This window comes from Cherax quadricarinatus, chromosome 57, assembly GCF_038502225.1.
Source record: "Cherax quadricarinatus isolate ZL_2023a chromosome 57, ASM3850222v1, whole genome shotgun sequence".
In the NCBI taxonomy this organism is placed as follows: Eukaryota; Metazoa; Arthropoda; class Malacostraca; order Decapoda; family Parastacidae; genus Cherax; species Cherax quadricarinatus.
This window is the reverse complement of record NC_091348.1, coordinates 8657805-8685375: the sequence shown is the minus strand read 5'-3', so window position 1 is coordinate 8685375 and position 27571 is coordinate 8657805. Positions and strand designations below refer to the sequence as shown.

General features: G+C 45.4%; 1 protein-coding gene across 1 annotated transcript in view; it reads left to right on the top strand.

The window, feature by feature from the left end:
• The window catches only part of LOC128693385 (fibroblast growth factor receptor 4), a 144303-nt gene that overhangs the window by 42169 nt on the left and 74563 nt on the right, over positions 1–27571 (top strand). The window contains exon 2 of the mRNA XM_070097279.1: positions 12564–12752. Coding sequence (XP_069953380.1) covers positions 12602–12752 — 151 coding nt within the window. The 5' untranslated portion in view covers positions 12564–12601. The remainder of the gene's footprint in view (positions 1–12563; positions 12753–27571) is intronic.

Genomic DNA, 27571 nt, shown 5'->3' with positions numbered 1-27571 from the left:
GGATGCTGGTGGGTGGCAGTCAGGGCTGGCAGAGATATTGGTGGGTGGCAGTCAGGGCTGGCAGAGATGTTGGTGGGTGGCAGTCAGGGCTGGCAGGGATGCTGGTGGGTGGCAGTCAGGGCTGGCAGGGATGCTGGTGGGTGGCAGTCAGGGCTGGCAGGGATGCTGGTGGGTGGCAGTCAGGGCTGGCAGGGATGCTGGTGGGTGGCAGTCAGGGCTGGCAGGGATGCTGGTGGGTGGCAGTCAGGGCTGGCAGGGATGCTGGTGGGTGGCAGTCAGGGCTGGCAGAGATGTTGGTGGGTGGCAGTCAGGGCTGGCAGAGATGTTGGTGGGTGGCAGTCAGGGCTGGCAGAGATGTTGGTGGGTGGCAGTCAGGGCTGGCAGGGATGTTGGTGGGTGGCAGTCAGGGCTGGCAGAGATGTTGGTGGGTGGCAGTCAGGGCTGGCAGAGATGTTGGTGGGTGGCAGTCAGGGCTGGCAGAGATGTTGGTGGGTGGCAGTCAGGGCTGGCAGAGATGTTGGTGAGTGGCACTCAGGGCTGGCAGAGATGTTGGTGGGTGGCACTCAGGGCTGGCAGAGATGCTGGTGGGTGGCACTCAGGGCTGGCAGGACTGCTGGTGGGTGGCACTCAGGGCTGGCAGGGATGCAGGTGGGTGGCATTCAGGGCTGGCAGGGATGTTGGTGGGTGGCACTCAGGGCTGGCAGGGATGCTGGTGGGTGGCACTCAGGGCTGGCAGGGATGTTGGTGGGTGGCACTCAGGGCTGGCAGGGATGTTGGTGGGTGGCACTCAGGGCTGGCAGGGATGCTGGTGGGTGGCAATCAGGGCTGGCAGGGATGTTGGTGGGTTACCTGGAGGTTATTCCGGGGATCAACGCCCCCGCGGCCCGGTCCATGACCAGGCCTCCCGATGGATCAGGGCCTGATCAACTAGGCTGTTACTGCCGGCCGCACGCAGTCCGACGTACGAGCCACAGCCCGGCTGATCCGGCACTGACTTTAGGTATCTGTCCAGCTCTCTCTTGAAGGCAGCCAGGGGTGGCACTTAGGGCTGGCAAGACTGCTGGTGGGTGGCACTCAGGGCTGGCAGGGATGCAGGTGGGTGGCACTCACGGCTGGCAGGGATGCAAGTGGGTGGCAGGGCGAGAGAAGTGCACCTTGACGGCAGGGAGGTTAGATTATGTAAGGTTTGTCAGGAAACAGGACAAGTGTTTCCCGACGCTGGTTTTAGTCATATGATGACTCGGAGGGAAAAACTGGAAGTTCAATAGGATGGGGTTATGTATATTTGGCCCAACGGGAGTTAGTGGGCGGGTATGGGGCGTGTTTGGGAGTGACGGGAGTTAGTAGGCGGGTATGGGGCGTGTTTGGGAGTGACAGGAGTTAGTAGGCGGGTATGGGGCGTGTTTGGGAGTGACGGGAGTTAGTAGGCGGGTATGGGGCGTGTTTGGGAGTGACGGGAGTTAGTAGGCGGGTATGGGGCGTGTTTGGGAGTGACGGGAGTTAGTAGGCGGGTGTGGGAGGTGTTTGGGAGTGAGGATCCCAGAGTAAGTGGGCGGGTGTGGGAGGTGTTTGGGAGTGAGGATCCCAGAGTAAGTGGGCGGGTGTGGGAGGTGTTTGGGAGTGAGGATCCCAGGGTATCCTCAGCTCAACCCGCCCTCAACCTCTGATAACCCCGGGAAATTATTTTACGCGCTCATATTTTGCATTATGATTGGCTAAATTGTTTCGCCCGTGTTTGGCGCGCCCACGTGTTGAATTTTAATTAGTTGATTACGCTATCTGGGTGTCGTATCTGACGAGGGCAGTTGGTTGATGCTCGACCCTTACTACCCATTATACATCTACCAAGGGCAGGGTGGTAAACTAAACGTTACTCCCATTGTCTCTCTCTCTCTCTCTCTCTCTCTCTCTCTCTCTCTCTCTCTCTCTCTCTCTCTCTCTCTCTCTCTCTCTCTCTCTCTCTCTCTCTCTCTCACTCTCTCTCACTCTCTCAGCACGCATTGTGACCTGATCTCTTTTAGCTATACAGTGCCCGAGCTACCCTACCTGGGTCACTTGGAGTCTTCCTGAAGTGTGTGCTGAGGGTCAACGCCCCCGCGGCCCGGTCTCAGACAAGTGTCAGATCAACCAGGCTGTGATGGATATGCGAGCCTGCGGGCCTCCAGCAGCAACAATCTTGTTTACCAGCCTGCGCTTCGGAAGTGGAAAAACTCGAAACTCTTACCTTTGAGTTCCGAGAGTTTTTCTACTCCCAGAGGCCGGCCTAGGACCAGGCTCGTCTGGTGTTTGTCTGGTCATCCAGGCTGTTGCCCACTGATCCACATATCACAACCTGGTTGATCTGGCACCTGATGAAGATACTTGTCCAGTTTCCTCTTGAAGATTTCTATACTTGTCTCAACCGTGTTTCTAACATCTTCTGGTAAGATGTTGAATACAGATCAAAAGGCACAATACCTTTACTGGAATAATACACACACAACTCGCACACAGGAGAGAGGACCTTACGACGATGTTTCCGTCCGACTTGGACCATTTACAAAGTCACACTAAGAGAAAAAAGAGGAGGCACTATATATAGGCCAACCACTTAAAAGGACCCCAATGGAAATAAGTCACTCTGTCTGACTTTTTTGGGTTCTCCTAGGTTCTCTACACATATGCTGCTATGTATGATAATTCTATGTAACTGTATTTGTGTATACCTGAATAAACTTACTTACACTCTCCCTACTTTACACTACCACCACTTCTACTACTACCACTGCTACCTCTCTTGTCCTGTCCCTGCCAGCTGGCCTATATATACTGCCACCTTCTCTCCTTTTTATTAGTGTGACTTTGCAAATGGTTAAGTCGGACCGAAACGTCGTTCTCTCTCCTATGTGCGGGTTATTTGTGTAAGATGTTGAATAGTCTGGGACCACGGATGTTGATACAGCGTTCCCTTATTGTGCCCACGGCATCTTGAAAAGTATGAAGGTTCTGTATAGAGGTAACCAACCAATAATGGCAAAACAAGGTATTGGAAGATGGAAAATCAAATGCCAGAACTTGAGTTGTGCAATTGAAAAATTAAATGAAAAATAGCTGTAATTGACTAGTGGTGGTGTTTTCTCGGTCCTAGGCACACACTGGCTTATTGTCCATATTTTCGTCTAACTTTATGACTTGCTGGCGACCTGTGTCATATCAGCCTGGCTGTGATGACTGTGTGGGCCAGCAAGAGCAACAGGCTGGTTAAACAGGAAAAAAGGAAGACCAGACCCCAGGCTGAGTAGATGAACCCTCGATATTGGGCACAGGTGTGTCACAGGTATGTCATGAGTATACTGGACTGACTGACTGGAAGGTTAATGACAACCTTCAAAACTAGAGATTCGAAGCCCACGATTCTCTTCAAATTGTTCTCTCTAGGCTGGAATATTGCTGTACACTAACTGCCCCTTTCAAGGCTGGTGAAATTACAGACTGAGAATATACAGAGGACTTTCACGGCATGTATGAGTACGATAAAGCACCTAAATTACTGGAAACGGTTGAAGTCCATTGATTTGTACTCCCTAGAACGCAGGCGAGAAAGATGCATGATAATATACACTTGGAAAATCCTAGAGAGACTAGTCCCAAATCTGCACCCGAAAATCATTCCCTACGAAAGTATAGGGCTCGGCAGGAGATGCAACATCCCCCCAGTATAAAACAGGGGCTCCACGAGTACGCTAAGAGACAACACAATGAGTGCCAGGGGTCCAAGACTGTTCAACTGCCTCCCAGCAGGGCTGTGGCTTGTACTTCGGTTTACGTGCGGCTAGCAGTAATAGCCTGGTTGATCAGGCTCTGATCCACCACTAGGCCTGGTCATGGATCGGGCCGCGGGGGCATTAACCCCCGAAACCCTCTCCATGTGTACTCCAGGTAAGGGGGGGGGGAAGAATTGTTCATCATTGGATGGTTGTAGTCTGGTTGACGGGAGAGTTGTGACCAGCTGTCTCTGGTTGCTTCCTTAGTAATATTACACCAGACAGACTTCACACTACAACCAGAGAATAATTCTCCAGTAGATGTCATACGCGTGTCCATTAAGTACATTTCTGATTTCAAACATTTCATATCCTTTGCAATAAGTAAGTCACTTTGTCTGATTTTTTGGGTTATCTTAGGTAATTTACACTATGTATGATAATTGTACTTGTGTTTGTGTACCTGTGCCTGAACCGATTTAACAGTTCTCTGCGTACAGGGTGCGTTGACCTTATCAAATGACCCCACCTCTTCCCTGGTCTTGAAATTTCTGGTGTGTGTGTGTGAAGGAGTGTTTTTCCAGATGACAGAATAAAATATATTGAAACACTCAGTGATAGCATAAATGATAACATTGGAAAGGTCGCAGCAAATGTGCTGGCCAGTAAGGTGGAATAAATTGGTGGACTTGAGGTGCACATATTGAGGCTGCTGAGGTCAGACACCCGTGAAGCTGCATCAAACTGTGTTGGTTCAACAGTTGTGTGAAGGAAATTGCTTTTTCATATCTAACATTTTGTTAAAAATAAAACCGGAAAACTAAATTGTGGACGTCTCTTAACTCGATCGCTAGCGCACTCAACTCACACACTGAGGTCCGGAGTTCGAATCTCCTCCGGTACGTCTGGAAAACATTAGGGACGTGTTTCCATAAGACACCTGCTGTCCCTGTTCACCCATCAGTAAAATGGGTACCTGGGTGTTAGTCGACTGGTGTGGGTCGCATCCTGGGACAAAACCGACCTAACTTGCCTGAAATGTTCTGCATAATAAGTGGCTTTCTATATAGTAGTATGTCATTGATGTCAGCTAGGACTGTATACCTTGTACATGTACTTGTAGTAAATAAAGATATTATTATTAAATTAATTAAAAGAACACGGGGAAGAGTGGACACGGTAGAGGGTCGATATAGCGGATATAGGACACACGGGGAGGTGGTTATGGTGGAGGGTCGACATAGCTGATATAGGACACGGGAGGGAGGGAGGCGGAAGAGAGGTGGTGGTGGTCGTGAAGACTGGAAGCGGCAAGCGGCAGGAAGAGGCTGGCGGCAGCCTCCGGATGTTTCTTGGAGACTCCATTAATCCTTACTTCCGGATGAGCTTCCTGTGGTGAGGCTGGGCACGCCCCGAGGGGCTTCACACCCCAACAAGGACACTAGCGACTTGACACTATTTTTAGAGTGGACCAATCATGGTGGCAGGCTCGCCGGATGTATGGTCAACTATGGACGCGTCGCCCTCCAATCCTGTGAGGGATAGGTGACACTTGTCCCATGGTAGGGGGGGGTAAGGATAGTGTGGTGTCCAGGGCACAGAATCCAGGGCAGTGTGTCTTGGACCGTCTCAGGGAGAGTACCTAGTTTTTGGTGTTTTGAGTTGGATTTTACGTGGAGTTTTGAGGAATACTGGGTACCCCCTCAGGCTTAAGGCTCGATCCTCGGTCCGGTAACGAGACAAGCTACCCAGTTAGAAAAGAAACTTGAAAATACTCTGAAATCACTGTAAGTATATTGTACTCAACTTTACCAGTGTACCGTGACTTGGTACTGTGTACATTGTGTAGCTCAGTAATAGTTAATAACCAATATTACTATTTAAAATCCAGGGATAATTCTCAGAATTGTGTACATTGTTACAAGTGATCTTGTGCAAGTCGTGTAATGTATATTATTACAGTTTTTTTTTTTGTCTAAGTCTTGTGGTAACACTTGTTATTTTAACTTTGTTATATAACTGATGGTCTCCAAGAGCTTTGCTACACCCTCAGCCCGGCCCTGGACCAGGCTTGTTAACTGCGTGCCTACCTACCTGGAGTCTACCTGGAAGTTATTCCGGGGATCAACGCCCCCTCGGTCCGGTCCACGACCAGGCCTCCCGGTGGATCCGGACCTGATCAACCAGGCTGTTACTGCTGGCCGCACGCAGTCCAACGAACGAACCACAGCCCTGCTGATCCGGCACTGACTTTAGGTATCTGTCCAGCTCTGTCTTGAAGGCAGCCAGGGGTTTATTATTAATTCCCCTTATGCTTGGTGGGAGGCTGTTGAACGTGCAGTGAAGGTTCTCTGTACACACTCTAGATCTGCAGTTTCACCTGCTTTGCACGGAGATGTTAATGTACAGCAGTATTCCAGCCTACGTATTCCAACGTACGAACCACAGCCCGGATGATCCGCCATCTTGAAGGCAGCCAGGGGCCTATTGGTTATTCACCTTATGCTTGATGGGAGGCTGTTGAACAGTCTTGGACCCCGGACTATTATTGTGTTTTCTCTTAGTGTACCAGTGATGCCCCTACTTTTCATTGGGGGTATTTTGCCTCGCCTGCCCAGTCTTTTACTTTCGTAGGGAGTGATTTGTGTGTGCAGATTCGGGACCATTCCTTCTAGGATTTTCCAAGTATAGATTATGATATATCTCTCTCGCCTGCGCTCCAGTGAATACAAGTCAAGTGCTTCCAGGCGTTCCCAGTAGTTGAGGTGTTTGATGGAACTTATGTGCAGTAAAGGTCAGCCAGGCTGTTGCTGCTGTCGTACCACTGGCCCACACTTTTATAACAGAATTTACAAATGTATACAATAGTTGGATGGTGGTTGTCACTTCTTAATTATAGCTTAATGATATATACCTCTGAAAAGTTTTATGTGACAACCGTTAAGTTCAGATTTGGTGTGTGTGTGTGTGTGTGTGTGTGTGTGTGTGTGTGTGTGTGTGTGTGTGTGTACGTGTACGTGTGTGTACGTGTACGTGTGTGTGTGTGAAGATTGTACATTGTACAAGATTGATGGACTGAACACATCGACTCCAGGCTGAGGGACTGATTACCTCAAACTCCTCCTCTCCTTACGCCTTTCTGCTTTGTATTGGACTGATGAAGCCACTGTGTGGCGAAACGTTTCCTGAATAAAGATTCCCATATGTTGCATAAGTGTCTCAATCTTCAACTTGTCGGTTTTTCAAACCATTCATCACACATGTGTGTGTGTGTGTGTGTGTGTGTGTGTGTGTGTGTGTGTGTGTGTGTAAGATATACAGTGCGACCCATTCCTCGACGTTGTTTGGTTGCTGAGGGCAGCGAGCTGAGGGATGTGTTGGGCTGACTTTAGATGACGTCACTATTGTGATAGACTTTTAACATGCCTTAATGTTCAGCCAGCCTGTGGTACCCAGAGTGCGAAGTGTAAGCCTCAATAGTCTGGTGGACGAGGAAGACAACCTCTGATGTGAACAAGAAGACAAAAAACACACGTTAGTAGAACCAAGTTTTTGCAGGACCGAAGTTTCACACCGTCAACTCGTAACTTAACTCTCTACAGAGAGCGAAACGATGTCCCAATAAATGCTTATTTTGCAGCACGTGTTTACCTAAAGACTGTTCTGGGGGTCACGCTCCGCGAGCCTGCTCCCAGACCAGGCCTGCTCCCAGACCAGGCCTCCTGATCATTCGTGTCAGCTATACAACATGTCATGCCACTGGTGTAAGTGAGAAGGGTAACATAAGTGGGTGGCATGGTGGGCTTACCTGGGTTTATTCATGGTGGGTTGTGGGCAACCAGTGGGTTTATTTGTGTGTTAGCCAGGGTGATGGTGAGCTAGGTCCACCGTGCTCACCCCGGCGCCTCTCTCACCTGTATCTCCGTAATGATGCGTAGCGTAATGTACCTGACGCAAGGTTAAATTACAACGTAAGTGAATGTCGTGTTACGACGATGTAATGTTGCAATGTAAAATAGAACATCCCTTGATATAGTGTTACAATGTACATCTGCTCTGCTCTGGAAGAATGAAGGAAATCCAGAAACTAATAGAGTAGAGAAACTCAAATCATGCAGTAGAGCCAACGTCCCATATGCGAGACTTAGGAGTAATGATGTCAGAAGATGTCACATTCAAGATTCACAGCAACAATGTTGCCACTGCTGCCGCGACGAAGATAATAGGCTGGACAATTAGAATTTTCGAAACAAGAGATAGTCAATGACTACCGGACAGATGGCCGAACGGACATTTCACCGAATATCGGATAACCTAACCTAACCAAACCTATTCTAACCAATCGTGTCATTACGATTTCGTGAGTCAAAGTAACGTATCCTAACCTGTCCTAACCTAACCCAGATATCCGACATTTGGCGAAATGTCCGTTTGGTCAAATATCCGTTCGGCCAAGTGTCTGTTCGGTGAAATGTCCGTTCGGTCAAATGTCCGTCGGTGAAATGTTCGTTGGTGAAATGTCTGTCAGCCATCTGTCCGGCCACGGAGCCAATGATACTCAAGTCACTTGGGCTCTCCAGGCTGGAATACTGTTGTATGCTGACGGCGTCCTTCATGGAAGGCAATATTACTGAGCTGGAAAATATGTGAAGAACTTTCACTGCTCGTATACACTCAGTCAAGCATCTGAACTATTGGGAACACTTGAGATGCCTTACACTGTGTTCCATGGAACGTATTCGCGAAAGGTACATAATATACACCTGGGAAATCTTGGACTGGTCCCAAACCGGAACACTGAAATCACTCGGTATGGCAACACGAGACTTGGCAGATGGTGGAGAACACCACTAGAAAGCAGAGTTGCGACAAGTACACTAAGGAAGTAGTCGACGAGTGTCGGAGGTCCTCGACTCTTCAACGCCCTTCTTCCATGCAAACGGGGAATTGTGGAAAAAGACACTTATGTACAGTTCAGGACATTTATTAAAGGAAACATTTCGCCAGAGTGGCTCTTTCATTCTTAATACAGAGCAACTAAGAAAAAAGAGTATATATAGTGACAGAAGTCAGGTGGAAGGTCGCGTGGGTAGTAGTCGTGGTGGTGGTGGTAGTAGTAGTAGTAGTAGAATTGTGGTGAGATGGATTGAGTTTGAGAAGGATCTGTCAGCATCATGTTACAACGGTTTCCAGAATGGGTATTATCCCGTTGATTAGCAATTTAGGTATAGTGTAACTTCCGGACTTTTGATGGATAGTGTTACTGGCAGCAGTTAGGACAACTTATATGCACTTTCGCCTTCTTAAATCTTTGCCTCGGTGAATTTCATGAGGTGTCCAGCATCTACCCTGTGTTGAACACACGTTTCTACGGTCAACACGGTTGCAGAGCGTTCTTGTGTTCCCTGATCCTAATATCCGGAGATCTGGCTGTTTCTCCCACATATACTTTGTCACAACCCCACATGGTATAGTGTATACTCCTGCAGTTGAGGAGCTGGTGAGTATTTTAGAAAGTTTTCTGTCAAGTATTTTAGGAACGTTAGTTGCAATGTCGATGACTGGTAAAACGATATAACTTGGAGGCTTTCCTTCAACTGGATTGGTGTTAGTCTTGTTGAAGATGAGCGTCGCACGTTTCCTACATTCAAGTATCAAGTGTAGGGGGAAGTGTAGCGAACTAAAAGAATTTGTAATGTATGTGCATTCTTCCTCGAGGAACTATGGACTTGAAATTCTGCAAGCTGTCAGAAAGAAGCCTATAACTACCCCTCTTTTAGTTCTGGTGTCATGGTGAGAGAAGAAATGTAGAGGATCGTTCTTGTATGTAGGTTTACGGTAGACTTTAAAAAAAAGTCTGTTTTCACCTGTGAGTAGGAGAACGTCGAGAAAAACTCTTTTTTCTTAGTTACTTTGTAGTAGGACTTAGCCACTCGTGGCGAAACGTTTCCTGAACTGCACATAAGCGTCTTTTTCCACATCTTGTCGGTATCACCATACCATTTCTCAAACGGGGAATTACCAACAAACCTCTGGCTGTCTTCAAGAGACAACTGGACAAGTTCCTCAAATCGATGCTGTGGTTTGTACGTTGGACTACGTGCGGCCAGCAGTAGTAACCTAGTTGAGCAGGTCTTGATCGTCCAGCGTTTATGTATTTATGTTGTTACGTACGTCAGGTAGCCCAGTCTACCACCACCATTGATGCGTGTGTACATTGCAACGTTTCCTGGTGTTGTTCAGCTACCGCTTTACCAAACGTGTTATGCCAGACACCTTGGTCATGACGTGTCACGTCAATCGTGAAGGCAGGAAGTTCAAAATAAACCCTGTGAAAAGCAGGGGTCCAGTGGGTACAATAAGGGAATGCTGTATCGTGGCCCCAGACTAATGAACATTTTACCAGAAGATATCAGAAACACTGCTGGGACAAGTGTACAAGTCTTCAGGAGGAAAATGGACATATATCTTCACTAGGTGCCAGATCAACCAGGCTGTGATGGATATGTGGGTCAACGGGCCTCCAACAGCAACAACAGCCTGGTTGACCAGGTAAACACCAGACGAGCCTGACTCATGGCCGGGCTCCGGGAGTAGAAAAACTCTCGGAACTCATCAAAGGTATATCGAAGGTAAAGGTATATCTCAGTCATGACGTGTCACGTCAGTGGTGAGTGATTCACCTCTACTGGCACTGTAAGGCTATCATCCACCTACATCTGAACTACAAGCACTTGTATTTCTGAAATATTGATGTAAATAGTTATTAAGCACTCTAGTACAGGTAGGTTGGCCAGGTCATCCTCGGTCCGGGTCTTCTACACTCGGTGACAAACCTCATTGTGTTTACACAAAATCCACTCGGTCTATATAATTGCAAGATACACCTCAGTGTTTTTACATTGCAAGATGCACCTGGTGTTTTTTCAACGAACCGGCTGTATCCCACCGAGGCAGGGTGACCTGAAAAGAATGGAAGTTTTTCTTTTTAAAGTTAGTAATGTATACAGGAGAAGGGGTTGTTAAATTAGACATAGGTGCAACTCTTGGGTATCTTTATTGAGGAAACGTTTCGCCACACAGTGGCTTCATCAATCCATACATAGGAGAAACTTGAAGAACAGGAGGAGAATGAGGTAATCAGTCCCTCAACCTTGAGTCGATGTGGTCAGTCCATCAATCTTGAATAGAATACGGCATATGTGCAGAGAAGCAGCTTGTAAACCGTAGGCAGGAGAGGTGCAGCAGTCGTAGGTGGTGTCACATTTGTCCTATGTGAAGCCACTGTGTGGCGAAACGTATCCTCAATAAAGATACCCAAGAGTTGCACCTGTGTCTAATTTAACAACGTGTCGGTTCTCTGAACCATTCATCTGCAGGAGAAGGGGTTACTAGCCCCTTGGTCGCGGCATTTTAGTCACCTCTTACGACATGCGTAGCTTACGGAGGAAGAACTCTTTTCCATTTCCCCATGGGATACACCTGGGTATATACACTAAATTACAGATGAGTGTTAATATGGTGTGTAAGAGGGTTAGGTGGGTGGGTGTGTAACGTTAGGTGTGAAGGTAACTCGAGCCATTAAATCCTAACGAGGTTCCTCAGAGCCTCTGCTTGACTCTCTGCCTCTTTACTGTTTAATATAATATAAAAAAGTCATTTGAAAAAGCCTACTGTGTGAGCGAAACGTTCTCTCTTCCATCAAGTCTGTATTTTATACCATTTATCTCCGAGAGGAGCATCGTTAAAGTTAAAACATTAAGTAGCTTTAATAATAGGTTAGATCAGGACATGAGCGACTGCACGGGAGGCTGTTGGTATGTTGGAAAAAAAAAACCATAGATACACAGTAGCTTACCATATTTGACATTAAATACTGGACCAGTTTGGCATAAAGAGAGTACCGAATGAGTATTTTATTTGTGGTGTTAACAAAGTAGTGTATTACTGACAGAATGCCCACAGTGTAGAAAATTTTCTTGTTGTACAGTCAAGGTGTACCCCTAAGAATTTTCCCATGTTAGAATTTAGTTTGTTTTAAAAATTGTTTTATGATTCGTTGCCAAACAACTAGGCCTGGCTGGGGGTGGAGTCGCTGGGGCGATGATCCCCTCAAGTGCTTCAAGCTTCCATACATGGCCAGGCTCCGGGAGTAGAAACACACTCGAAACCCATCAAGGGTATATCAAAGGTGTATACAAAATTCGTACCTCCGGCAGAACTTTTGCTTCTTTATTATTCACCAGAGCAGTTCATCCCCTCACCAGCCATTCTTAGTTTGTAAACCTAAATTAAATATAAATGATCAACCAGACACTTAAAACGGGATACCAAAACACTTTTGAGTGTAGTTATAAGAACAACTGCAGATCCATTTATTGAAGGTGTACAATATCCACATGTTGATAAACAAGACACACTTGCAACAGGAGTATCCTTATTGCAAAAAAAAAAGTTACGCCTGCACCACAGGCTTCTTCAGTCGAATACAGATGAATACAACAGTAAGCAGCAGTAGTTTGGACAGGATCGGTTTATCTGGGGAATATTGCGATGGTCAGCGCCCCCGCGGCCCTGTCTGTGACACACTGATCACCTCAAAACTACACGTACTGTCCTCAGTGTTACATTCACATGTATTTAACTGAAGAAGCCTATTGTACAGACTAAACGTTTTGGCAATAAAGATAACTTAAGCGTTGCAAATATGTGTTGTTCAACAGTTGCAAATGTGTAACAACCCACACTGTTTAATCATATATTGTGCAGCCATACACACTGAAGAAACCACAACGTTTATTGTTTTTGTTTGTCCTTCAGGTGGCCATGGTGGGCAGGTGAAGCAAGACGCAGTACATATGACTCCCTTCAAGACATCCACCACCTGCAGCAGTAGCAGGATGACGACCCACAGCAGCAGAAGGCGGTGGAGAAGCAGTAACAGTTACACCTTGTTGGTGTTAGTGATGGTGGTGTTGCACAGCGCAGCAGCCACCGCTGCTAGGAACGGTGAGTACCTCTCTGCAACCTGCTACAACTTCTCCAGACTCTGGCGATACATCCGCAGTGTGCTGCCACCATCTTCTATATGAACACTGCCAACAAAAGCTAAATGTGCTTCCCTGTCGTAATCCAGGAGGAGGACGGGGGGGTAGGAGGTGGAGGACGGGGGGGTAGGAGGAAGAAGAGGAGGAGGAGGACGGGGGGGTAGGAGGAGGAGGAGAAGGAGGACGGGGGGGTAGGAGGAGGAGGAGAAGGAGGACGGGGGGAGGAAGAGGAGGACGGGGAGAGGAGGAGGAGGAAGAGGAGGACGGGGGGAGGAAGAGGAGGATGGGGGGGAGGAGGAGGAGAGGTTGAGTGACACTTCAATGGAAGCACCTTGAGAGTCCTGACATATTACCACCCACACTCCCGTACCTACACTCCTGTACCTACTCCCGTACCTACACTCCCGTACCTACACTCCCGTACCTACACTCCCGTACCTACACTCCCGTACCTACACTCCCGTACCTACACTCCTGTACCTACACTCCCGTACCTACACTCCTGTACCTACACTCCCGTACCTACACTCCCGTACCTACACTCCCGTACCTACACTCCTGTACCTACTCCCGTACCTACACTCCCGTACCTACACTCCTGTACCTACTCCCGTACCTACACTCCCGTACCTACACTCCCGTACCTACACTCCTGTACCTACACTCCCGTACCTACAGTCCTGTACCTACACTCCCGTACCTACACTCCTGTACCTACACTCCCGTACCTACACTCCCGTACCTACACTCCCGTACCTACACTCCCGTACCTACTCCCGTACCTACTCCCGTACCTACACTCCCGTACCTACACTCCTGTACCTACTCCCGTACCCACACTCCCGTACCTAAACTCCAGTACCCACACTCCCATACCTACACTCCCGTACCTACACTCCCGTACCTACACTCCCGTACCCACACTCCCGTACCCACACTCCCGTACCTAAACTCCAGTACCCACACTCCCATACCTACACTCCCATACCTACACTCCCATACCTACACTCCCGTACCTACACTCCCGTACCTACACTCCCGTACCCACGCTCCCATACCTACACTCCCTCAGTCAGGCTGTTATTGCTAACTGCACGCAGTCCAACGCACAAACCACAGCCCGGCTGCTCAGGAACTGATTTGAGGAATTTGTCGAGTTCCCTCTTGAAGACAACCAGAGGTTTGTTGTTAACTTTCCTTATGCGCGGAGGGAGGACTTTGAAGAGTCGGAGACCTCCGACATTTCTCTCGTAATATACTCGTCTCGACCCAGCTTTTTAGTGGACGTATTTTGCACCGTCTGCCGAGTCTCTTGTTGTCATACGCAGTGATTTCAGTGTTCGTGTTTAGGGTCAGTTCCTCCAGGATTTTCTAGGTGCAGATTATGAGGTACCTTTCTCGCTTATGTTGGAGACTTCAGGTGTTTCCAGTAGCTCAGATGTTTGACTGTATACAAGCAGTGAAGGTTTTGTTTTCCAGTTCAGCAGTCTCGTCTGTCTTGAACGGGGCGGTTAGTATACAGCAGTATTCCAGCTTGGAGGTAAAAGGTGACTTAGAGTATCATCATTGGCTCAGCATCTCGTGTCGAGAAAAGTTCTGGTTATCCATCCGAGATATATATATATATATATATATATATATATATATATATATATATATATATATATATATATATATAATATAATTTACACCTGTAAAATCCTAAAAGGAATGGTCCTGAATCTGCACACACAAATCACTCCCTACGAAAGTAAAAGACTGGGCAGGCGGTGCAAAATACTCCTAATGAAAAATAGGGGCGCCATTGGTACAAAAATAGAAAACACCATAAGTGTCCGGGGCCCAAGACTGTTCAACAGCCTCCCACCATGCAAAAGGGGAATTACCAGTAGGTCCCTGGCTGCCTTCAAGAGGGAACTGGACAGATACTTAAAGTTGGTGCCGGATCAGCCGGGCTGTCGTTCGTACGTTGGGCTACGTGCGGCCAGCAGTAACAGTCTGGTTGATCAGGCCCTGATCCACCGGGAGGCCTGGTCGTGGACCGGGCCGCGGGGGCGTTGATCCCGGAATACCCTCCAGGTAGACTCCAGGTAGACTCCAGGTAGGCAGGTATCATTTTCTGTGTGATCGCGATGGCAACATTGTTGTGATTCTGGAAGGCAAGATATGATATAATTACTACAAAGTCTCGTAAATGGAACTTGAGCTCTGTTGAATTATTTGAGTTTGCCCTATACGTAATTTATTTCCTCTGTTCTTCCATAGCAAATGAAACTTATCCTCGTTAAACATGGTACATATTGTTGTAGCACGTGATAAGCACCATAGTGTTGAATCTGAAGCACAGGGCAGGGAGACTGATGCTTATATACTGGAGTCAGAAGAGTTGGGGGCAGGCGAAGGTATTGTCTACAAATTAAAGATAGCCAGATGTTGCACAAGTCTAATTCATCATCTTGTCGGTATTGTATTCCATTGATATACAACTTTTCAGACACGGCAACATCATGGAATCTTGGTACAGAGGACGTCTCCATAACCTACTTGGCTATTCCTGGCTCAGCTCTTGGGCATGACCTACTTCTATTAGGGAATCCCTCCTACCAGTGGCAATACCTTCATCTGCTGCACCTCATCTGACTTCAGTATATAAGCACCAGTCTTCTGCCTTCACTTCAGATTCTTCAACGCTACGGTGTTTAACACCTGCTCCTAGCCTGAGGAACTCATTGCCTCGTCTTCTGTATATATTTCTACAGTCTTCAGGTTATGTCTATGTATTTTATTGATAAAACCACTGGATGGCGAAACGTCTACAAAGATATCTGAAATGTTGTATATGTCTAATTCGTTGTCCCAGACTATTTGATATCTTATCAGAAGATACCAGAAACACTGCTGGGACAAGTGTAGAAGTCTTCAAGAGGAAACTGGACAAGTATCTTCACCAAGTGCCAGATCAACCAGGCTGTGACAGTTGCTCTCCTACCATCTACCCATCAGTTGCTCTCATACCATCCACCCATCAGTTGCTCTCATACCATCCACCCATCAGTTGCTCTTCTACCATCCACCCATCAGTTGCTCTTCTACCATCCACCCATCAGTTGCTCTCATACCATCCACCCATCAGTTGCTCTTCTACCATCCACCCATCAGTTGCTCTCCTCTACCACCCACCCATCACTTGCACCCCTCCAGCACCCACCTCTTGCCCGCCCACCACCCTGGGTTAGGGAGGCTGGGCAGACCATCTCAGCATACTGATGCTTCCATTGTTCCGCCCAGCCATTGTCCTTAATTTAATAGTATTCACACCCACCTTACCCTTTCCTCCCACCCCTCTTCCCCCTCCACCCCTCTTCTCCTCTCCCCCACCCGTCTTCTCTCCTCCCCTCTTTTCCCATCATCTATCCCCCCTTCGTTTGGATCAGGGAGAATAGGGATGTAGTGGTGTGTCAGGTGTGGATGTGGGTCAAGTGTGAGTGTGTCAGGTGTGGGTGTGTGTACCTGGAGATTGTTCCGAGGGTCAACGCCCTCACAGTCAAGTCCTAGACCAGGCCTCCAGGTGGATGGCCTGATCAAGACAGCCAGGGGTCTCTTGGTAATGCCCCTTTACATTTAGTTAGTTTTTCTTTACTGTCAAGCCTGTTTCTTTGGTGGAGCGACTTTTGTGTGCAGGTTTGGGACCAATTCTAAAAATATTCCAAGTGTAGATTATAATGCATCTCTCGCCTATGCTCCAGGGAGTACAGATAGAAGAACTTCAAACGTTCCCAGTAGTATAGATGCTTAATTGAATCTATGCGAGCTGTGAAGATGGTTTGTAGTTTCGCCTGACATGAATGGATCTCTTAAGAGTACAGCAGTACTCTAGAGGACAAATGACTTTAAAAGTGTCATCATTGGCTTGACATTTCTTGTTTTGAAGGTTCTGATTATCCAGCCTATCTTTTTCCTGGCGGTGGTGATAGTAACAGTGTTGTCATCCTTGAAGGAAATATCTGACATAATTACTCCCAGGTCTCTTACATTAGTCTTAACACACTATTGAATGATTCGAGTTTGTTTTATACTCCGTTCTAGTCTTTATTTCCCCAGTCTTGCCGTGACAGAGTAACTGAAACTTATACTCTCTGAACACTATATTGTTGTCAGTGGCCCACTGGAAGACTCTCAACTTGGAGGTTTGTCATGTTCTTAGTTCATGTCACGCTTGTACGGATTGTAGTGTTGTCAACAGAGTGGTTGTCAAGAAGACTGCCTCTGGTGCCAGGGTAGAGAGACCTTTGAAATAGCTCACAGGCATAGTACAGGTTAGTGGCCGTCCCAAGAGCCAGGTTTGTGTGTTTTATTCCCAGGGACACCTCGCTCTTCCATCCCAGGGACACCTCGCTCATCCATCCCAGGGACACCTCGCTCATCCATCCCAGGGACACCTCGCTCATCCATCCCAGGGACACCTCGCTCATCCATCCTAGGGACACCCCTCTCTTCCATCCAAGGGACACCTAACCCTTCCATTCCAGGGAAAAAACATCAGAGATGGGGCAGGTTCCGTCTCCTTCCCCAGACATGTGGTGCTGGTGGTGCCCTTTGTTGGTGGTGCCTTTTGGTGATGGTACCCTGTGGTGCCCTCTGGTAGTGGTTTCCTCTGATGATGGTGCCCTCTGCTGGTGGTGGCAATAGTAGTGTAGAGGAATTACCATATATACACAGAACTCCGGAGACGCTGCCCAGACCTACACAAACACTCCTCATGATACGCACTTCTCGACCACCAGCCGGCGCCCGTGTCATCCCTAACACGGCAACACGCGACTTACCACGGCAACATGTCTCTTAACACGGCAACACGCCTCTTAGCACGGCAGCACGCCTCTTAACACGATAACACGCCTCTTAACATTACAGCACGCCTCTTAGCACGGCAACACGCCTCTTAATACGATAACACGCCTCTTAACATGCTCGGTAAAAGGCTAACATATAAGATAGCAAAATTTGCGGATGACACCAAATACGTTGAAAGTATAGCATCCAGAGACTGTTTAAATACAGAGGTTGGCTCTGCACAGAAGCTAGAGACGTGCAAAAAGATTATCAATATAGACAAGTGCAATGTAATGCATTTTAGATATAAAAGTCTGCGAGCTTATTGCCAGAATTTTAACAGACATATACTAGCAGCCTCTCAGCACAATGTCCGACGTTGTGGAGGCGATAGTCAGGAAGACAATGTTGTAACTTTTAGAGAAGAAATCTTAAGAGTGTTGACGTAGCCCCTTTGCATAAGTGAGGCAGTAGAGCGTTAGTCAAAAATTACAGACCTGTGGCCCTAACATTCCACATCATAAAAATCTTAGTGATCAGACGCCAAATTTCAAATTTTATAGAACAGCACAACGTACACAACCCAAACCAGCATGGCTTGGGTTGTGGGTTGAGACGATCATGTCTGTCACAACTGTTAAACCAGTGGTTCTCATCCTTTTTGGCCCCAGTCACCCTTCTGACCATCTCAGAATGTCATTCCCCCTCCCCAGATTGACTCAGATGGTGCATTCCAAATATGCATATAATACTGAAAATCTTTTTTTATTTTTTCTATATTAGTACATATACATTTACTTGGATTATTTTTATAGTGCAGTTTTACAAATTTAATACCAATAGAAAATGTTGGTTTTTTCAACTTGAATAAAAGTATTATGTTCATAACTAATTACTTAACAAACCGAAGTTACTGAAGCATACTTCAATAAACAAAAAGTTCAATAGAATGCCAAGGTATTGTAATTTATTTTATTCTGATGGAGATTACAGTCAGTGGGAAACCCGTGATTGATTTTTCTTCGCCAGTTCTTGGATACGCGAAGTACTGGAGAGGGCACATCACAGGTCATTTTCAACCTCCGATCTACTTCGTTGCTTCGTTTTCATTTGCAAAAGAGTTCAAAAGCCTGACTCACAAAGATAAATAGACACAAATGGAAGCAATGCGTAGATAGCTCTTTCTACCACTGTTGGGTAGGAATCGCATATCAAGGGACAAAATTCTGTGATTGATTTCTCATCGAACATATCTCGTGGTCCTGAATCAGTCTTCAGCTCCAGAAATTCATCTTGACAATCATCAGGAACTTTTCCAACTGACAATGTAAATGGATTTCGCACTAATACAACTCATAACTGATTTCAGGAAAATAGCGGCTGAATTCATTTTCTAGTGCTGTCAAATGTTGCATTTTTTTTCCAGATTCTGGAAGCACTTGGTCTTCACCACTAGCACCAAGAATTAATAACAGTTTCTCAAACATTGAGATATATATTATCTTGACCTTTCTCTTCCAGTTTTCCAGCTTAAGAAAGCTTGCAAGGAATCCATGAATTGTATGATGTTTGTATTCCTTCCTTTCACCCGAAGATTCAGTTTATTCAGCTGCTCAAAAATGTCATCAATAGGCCAGGCGCATGATCCATTCCTCACCATCCAGCCAGGCAAAATATTCCAGCTTACCCTGAACTTCAAAAAAAATAATTTGAGTTTATCTCTAAGCTCAGATACTCGCTCAGTTACATTTTCTCTTGAAAACCATCGAACGTTTGTGTGGAAAAGAAGCAAATGATGACCTGCATTCATGTCAATACATGTCATTCATGTCGTCAGTTGAGAGCTGCTCCTCTGACAAAATTCACAATTTTAATGGTTTGATCCAAAACCTTCCCTAGTGGAGCTGGAAGCGTTTTTAAGGCCAGTACCTGACAATGGGTCATACAGTGAATGCCTTTCACTTTTGGAGTTCGCATTTTCACACAAACTTAAAATCCAGATTTTGTCCCCAACACAGCTGGTGCTCCATCTCTATAACATCCTCACACATCCCACAAAAAAAAAAAACTGATTCAGAGAAAGATGAAACCCTTTCCAAAATATCTGAGGCCTCGGTAGTTGTTTCAGAAAAGCTTGTGTCCTTGTGTTGTGGATGAACACTTGGCAAATGTTGCTTCAACTTTGTTGGTCTCATAGAATTATTTAACAAAGCTTGGCTACGAATAACACACTGATGCTTTTCTTCTCCATTGATGATGGACCTAAAACCATATTGAATATATGAATCATCGTACCGTCTTTTTGACACTGATGATGAGACTCCAAATTTTGTGAATAAAAACAATAAGAAGTCAGATAAAAAGTGAAATATATATCTTTATTTTTAATTTAATCTGTGACATTCAGTAAACTTTATTGAATGTCACAGATTAAACTAAAAACAAACTAAAACGCTTCAGATTGTACATGATCTACAGACATAAGGTAAGGTAAGCAGATAGATTTTCAGTTTTCTGACACAGAATGCAAATAGTAGTAGTAGTAAACAGAGCAAAATCCAGCATCAACGAGGTAAAAAGTTCAAGTCTCCTAAGGCACTTATCTTTATAGCTAAAAACACCGTCACAGCTTTGTATCATTTGTGGATGACACTAAAGTAAGCACGAGTCACCCCGGTAGAAGACACTGAAAAATTACTGGGAGATATAAGCAGGGTTTTGCAGTGTGCAGAGAACAACAACTTGAAGATCAATTGTGATAAGTTTCTGCTGCTGAGGTATCGAAAGAATGAAGAACTCAAAGGGCAAACCGTAAACGAAACTCAAGATCGTCAGATAGAACGAAAAGGAATATATGAAAGACCTGAGAGTAATTATGTCAGCTGACCTTTCTTTCAAAGAACATAAGGCAAATATCACAACTACCAGGAATATGACAAGGAAAATTGCTTAAAGTATTGTTCATTGTTGACGGCCCCGTTCAGGGCGGGAGAAATATTAGATATAGAACTGACACAGAGGTCATTTACGGCCCTCAGTAAGCCAGTCCGCAATAGGTGCCAGATCAGCCAGGCTGTGATGGATACCTGGGGCTGCGGGTCACCAACGGCAACAACCTAGTTGACTTGGCAAGATGAAAGTTAAGACACATGTGCAACATCTGGTTATCTTTATTGTAGACGTTTCGCCATCCAGTGGCTTTATCAATACAGATTCTAGAAGACAGTAGAACTATATACAAAAGATGAGGTACTCAGTCCCTCAGCCCTGGAGTTGGTGAAGAGCACCGTGGTGGTAGAGATTCTGGAGCACAGGCAAGACTGAGGGACTGATTACCTCATCTTTTGTTTATAGTTCTACTGTCTTCTAGTTATGTCCTGAATTTGTATTGATAGAGCCACTGGATGGCGAAACGTCAACAATAAAGATACCCAGATGTTGCACATGTTTCTTAACTTTCATCTTGTCGGTATTGTACTCTTGAAACGGTTTATTTTACCCTTCCTCCCATATCTCTCACTCCAGTTTATGGCAGTGTGCAGATCTGGGACTAGGCCCCCTTGTATCTCCTCCGCTCCTGTGAGTATTCCTTCGATGAGTTACTTTTACCATCAAAGGTATAAAGGTAACTAATCAAAGGTATATTCACAGGAGCGGAGGAAAGATACATGATGGCCTAGTTCCAAATCTGCACACTGCCACAACAACAAATTGGAGTGAGAGAGATGGGAGGAAGGGTAAAGTAAAACCAGTGAAAAGCAAAGGCACCGTGGGCACAATAAGAGAACACTGTATCAACATCTATTGTCGTAGACTATTCATCACCTTACCAGAAGATATCAGAAACACTGCTGGGACAAGTGTAGAAGTCTTCAAAAGGAAACTGGACAAGTATCTTCAAGTTCCATATCAACCAGGCTGTGATAGATATGTAGGCCAACAGGCCATCAGCAGCAACAGCCTGGTTGACCAGACAAGCTCGACCCAGGGCCGGGCTGCAGCCCGTCCCTGGGTCGAAACACATGAGGTATGTGTTTCACATGAAACACATACCTCAAAGGTATGTGTTTCATGTGAAGTGCTAGCATCTTGTTGGTCGTCTGTAAAAGTGTTATAGAAATTACATAAGAAGGAGACAATGCGTACATCTGAGAGGTCTGGTTTGGGAGAGCTGTGTTCTGGTAGATATCCTCGTGCAATTTGTCCATGTCTTATGAGGTAACTTTCATATTTTTATATAATTCACAAATGATGATACGAAACTTGCTCGTGTTTTTATCTATATATGTTGTAGAGATGAGAAACAGAAGGCGCCAAGACCGGGCCTTGGGTTACAAAGCTTTTTACTTTGTTAAAGTTAGATTTTGCTTTGTTTACTACTACTACTATTACTATTACTACTACTATTACTACTACTACTACTACTACTACTACTACTACTACTACTACTACTATTACTACTACTATTACTACTACTACTATTACTACTACTATTACTACTACTACTATTACTACTACTACTATTACTACTACTACTATTACTACTACTACTATTACTACTACTATTACTACTACTATTACTACTACTACTACTATTACTACTATTATTACTACTATTACTATTACTATTACTACTACTATTACTATTACTACTACTACTACCACCACCACCAACCGTGTTCTGTTCAGTAAACTAACCCAAGAAATGAATGTTTCCAGCAGGTCTGCAGTTCCATGCGTATTTGAGGTACATTTTGTCCTAGGATGTGAACCTTTGAACACCACAACAATTGACTAAAACCCAGGTATCTAATATTACTGTTACGTGAACATGTAAATACTTGCCTATACATCTGGGTCCGCTCTGAGGTTGTAGTGTGTTTGTGTCCACAACTTGTAATATCTGACACATGTACACCATAACATTAGTCATGGTTTCTTAACCTTCACTTTACATTACCGACTCGACCCTTTCTCTCTTCCACATTATTGTTATATCATGTCCTCAACACCTCTTTTATTCTAGTTGTACATTTTTAATCATTAATGTTCTATTTTTTTGAAAATTAAATGTCTCAGACCGCCGTTTTAATTATATTTTTTTCTGGATCTGTGATGTGTTGGCTGCTGGCACGACATGGCTTTGATGTCTACGGCTGGGAGTGGTTTGTTCCGGAAGGAGCACACAGATCACATTAATTTCTGAGCTGTGATTGTTGGAAGACGTGAGCGTTATGGTGGTGGTGGTCACCCAGGCATACTGACACCTCCACCGGTTTTGTCAAAGCTCTCTTCTTTTTATTACTCAGCAGTGTCTTCAATTTTAAATTTCCATGTTAAGACACGTCTCAGTGTTTTTAGTTTTTAAAAGACAGGTGGGCGAACAATATACCTGATGTCGGGGATCATGTCCCCACTTCTGGGTCCAGGCCTGATCAACTAGGCTGTTAATGCTGGCCACATGCAGTCCACAGGCCGGCTGGTCAGGCACTGATTGGTCAGTACCAGAGGCTTGTTGGTAATTCTCCATTTGCACGGAGGGAGGGTTCTTTAGAGTCGGGGACCCCTGACATTGGTTAAATTTCTAACTGCACTTATCGCAACCCTGCTGTATGGGGGCATACCTTCCTTTCCCCCACACAACTGTGTGGAAGATAAACCTTCCCCTCCCCCACAAATGTGTGAGGGGTATACCTTCCCCTCCCCAAACAACTGTGTGAGGGGTATACCTTTCCCTCCTCCCGCAACTGTGTGAGGGAGTATACCTTCCCCTTCCATACACAACTGTGTGAGGGGTATACCTTTCCCCCCGCAACTGTGTGAGGGGTATACCTTCCCTTCCCCACATTACTGTGTGAGGGGTATACCTTCCCTTCCCCACATTACTGTGTGAGGGGGTATACCTTCCCTTCCCCCACAACTGTGTGAGGGGGTATACCTTCCCTTCCCCCACAACTGTGTGAGGGATATACCTTCCCCTCCCCCACAACTGAGGGTATACCTTCCTCTCCCCCACAACTGAGGGTATACCTTCCCCTCCTCCACAACTGTGTGAGGGGGTATACTTTCCCCTCCCCTACAACTGTGTGAGGGGGTATACCTTCCCCTCCCCTACAACTGTGTGAGGGGGTATTCCTTCCCCTCCTCCACAACTGTGAGGGGGTATACCTTCTCCCCCACAGCTGTGTGAGGTTATACCTTCCCCACCCCCGCACAGCTAAATAATAACATAACACAGTAGATAATTACTTAAGTTTGGTAAGGCAGTATGTATATATATTTTTTGAGAATACTGCTCGACCTGATGCTACATTTATTAACTGCCTGATCAACATACTTGTTGATCAGGCAGTAAATCAGCCGTAGGCCGGGCTGAGTTGAAACCAGTCACAGGACACTGTAGCGTTTACGGGCCAGTAACAGTGTTATGTAGTAACAGTGTTCGTGTAGATCACTGGTTCAGAGAACGGACAGTTTTATAAATTAAGACACCTGTGCAACACTGGGGTATCTTTATTATGGAAACGTTTCGCCACACAGTGACTTCATCAGTCCACTACAAAGAAGAATGGTGAAGATCACAAGGAGTTTGATGTAATCAATCCATCTTGATAAAGATTGATGGACTGATTACATCGACTCTAGGCTGAGGAACTGATTACCTCAAACTCCTGATTTTCACCATTCTTCTTTGTATTGGACTAATGAAGCCACTGTGTGGCGAAACGTTTCCACAGTAAAGATACCCAAGTGTTGCACATGTCTAATTTATTAAAAGTGTTCGCGTTATTATAATTATTATTTATTATTACATTCTTGGTGGAGCGCTAAACCCATAAGGATAATAGTGTTATGGGGAATGGGAGCCATTCAGGTTCGATCCAAGAAAGGAGAACACGGGTTCCATTCCTTAGATCAAGAGCCTCTCACCGGCACGTCTTGGTGTGGTGGTGAGGGGTCTTACGCGATTAATGTTAATTAGTAATGGTGTTTGTGTAGTGTTGTGGGAAAGTGAACATTTCTTGGTGTACATGTCATTGTTTGCTGTCATTTTTGAAGTCTTGTTTGTTGTTGGTGGGAGGGGGTGAGGTTCTGAGTGTGGTGAGAGCCTAGCAGTGTTTAGCCATGGTCTCCACTACCTTCCTTTGTTTACACACGTACCAGGGGGCCTAAGCCCGTTTTCTATTAAGGTGCAGAAGGTGCCCACAATAACGCCCAGATTCTTCCTTGCATCAACCCGATCCTCATTCTCCCCCGGTGAAGAGAAGTAGAGGGTTGTGGTAGAGCCCTAGAATAAGCTTTAATCCCCCACATAAGCTCGTCTAAACAGCATCTCGGGCGTCCAGGGTAGCAGGGCGTAATCCTGTTTCCGTTCAGCTGATGCTCATTTCTTTCACGGGTCGCGTGAACATAGCGTCTCCATCTAAACAGATTTTTCCACGTCGCTACCTCCTTGTGTCGCCCATGATGATGGCTTTCAAGGCTTTTGTGATCCCGTTTAGAATATTGTTCTGGGTTCACATGTAACCTAAATGAGTTGGCTGAGAAAAAAATATATTTTACGACTGGCATAAAATCAAATCCTTTGAACTGTTGGGATCGTCTTTAAGCACTGGATGCGTAGCGAGCATTTAACCTCGTAGATTAAACTATAGATAAAAATCTCAAGAAAGCCAGGTCCATATATGTGCACTAAAATAAGTTACTGTTACCTGTCCAAACCATACCACGGGCGGGATTTGAACCCGCGGTCAGAGAGTCTCAAAACCCCAGACCGTCGCGTTGGCCACAATAAGATTCGTCCAACTAGGTATATTTATACACCATAGGAAGGTTAGCATAGGCATCACTGTGACCACAAATGCAAGTTTTTACAGACGAATCTCCAGGTAGCGTGGCCGTGACGAACTCTAGCTCAAGTCCCTTCACGCGACGGTCTGCAGTTTTGAGACTCTGACCGCGGGTTCAAATCCCGCCCGTGGTATGGTTTGTTTGCAATCGTGCCATTACGATTTCGTGAGTCATGTTGACGGCAGTGAAGGGACTTGAGCTAGAGTTCGTCACGGCCACGCTAGCTGGAGATTCGTCTGTAAAAACTTGCATTTGTGGTCACAGTGATGCCTATGCTAACCTTCCTATGGTGTATAAATATACCTAGTTGGACGAATCTTATTGTGGCTAGCTGGCCCAGTGGCTAACGCGACGGTCTGGAGTTTTGAGACTCTCTGACCGCGGGTTCAAATCCCGCCCGTGGTATGGTTTGTTTGCAATCGTGTCATTACGATTTCGTGAGTACTGTTACCTGTGTCTGTAGGTTAGATGTCTCTTCCGGAGATCACCATTCCTGCTGCCCGCTCCCTGGCCAGGCCTCTTGGTTGCTGGCCTGGGAGAATACGTGGGCGCCTGCCGCCCTCAGTCCAACGTATGAACCACAAACCGGCTGATCTGAAACTGTTTTGAGGAATTTATCTCGTTCCCTATTGAAGTCAGCAAGGATTTTGTTGGTAATCTCCCTTACGCATGAAGGGTGGGTGTTGTAAGAAATGACGGAGAATATATAATAAACGCGATGAGAAGCAGGGATGGCATATGCACAGAACACCATGTAGAAGGCAAATATTGCAGACAACTTAAGGGAAATGAACACGCATTCCCTTAAGACACACTGAAGATGTCTCAGACCTTGGACCTTGATCACTTCAGATACACGTATTTAAAGTGATCAGATTCCAAAATGTCTTCAGTAAAGTAAGTGTATGCACTCTTGTTCATTTTCCCTCAGAACAATGTGTCAACTTACGTGGTACATGACTGTTGAAGATTGTTGCCTGTCCAATCACCAGGGAACCTGCCTAAGGCGTGGCTGAGGTGTCACCTACTCGCCACTGACCATATCACTGACACCCCACACCACAGCACTTATACGGAGGAAATGCATTATATATATGTGTATGTCGTGTCGTGTCGTTTATAGATATATTTTTCATTTATGTTAATGTAAAAAGTAATAATTTTGTACCAGAAGAACCTTAGAAAACTTACCTAACCTTATTATAACAAGCGCAGTTTAATTTAGCCTAATCCAACTAAATATATTTTAGATAAGTTTACAATAATTTAATAAACAAACAGTGAAATATATTTTTTCGTTAGGTTCAGAATGCTTTTTGCGAAATTATGGCATACACAAATTTTCGCTTGCTTTATTCGGCAAGAAGAGTGTTGCTATTTAAGCCAAAATCACAAGTTTTACCTATTCGGCACGACATTATATATATATATATATATATATATATATATATATATATATATATATATATATATATATATATATATATATATATATATATATATATATCATCAGTTTTTAGTTGTAGCTACAGTGAGAGTAAAAGGTAGATGGGATACAAGGAGAAAGCAAGCAGCAAGTAAGAGAGACGTGAAGATTTATAAACTAAAGGAATCGGCAGTTAGGGTACGATATAAACAATTGTTAGAGGGCAGATGGGCTAGTGTGCGTATAGGCAATGTGATACAAGATGTATGAGGTAAGTTTAAGAATATAGTGTTAGTGTTCAGCAGAAGTTTGTGGTTACAGGAAAGTGGGTGCGGGAGGGAAGAAGAGCCATTGGTGGAATGATGTAGAGAGAGTAGTAAGATAGAAAAAGTTAGCATATGAGAGGTATTTTGCAAAGTAGAAGTGATGCAAGGAGGGAGGAGTATATGGAGAGAAAAAGAGAGGTTTAGATTATTATTATTATTATTATAATCAAGGGGGAAGCGCTAAACCCGGAGGATTATACAGCGCCTGGGGGGGGGCTATGTGGAAGGCATTCAGGCTTAATTCGGGGAACTGGAGCACAGATCCAATTCCCTAAATCAAGAGCCCCTCACCAACATCAAGGAACCTTCCTTGAGGGGAGAGAGGTTTAGAGAGTGAAGCAATGT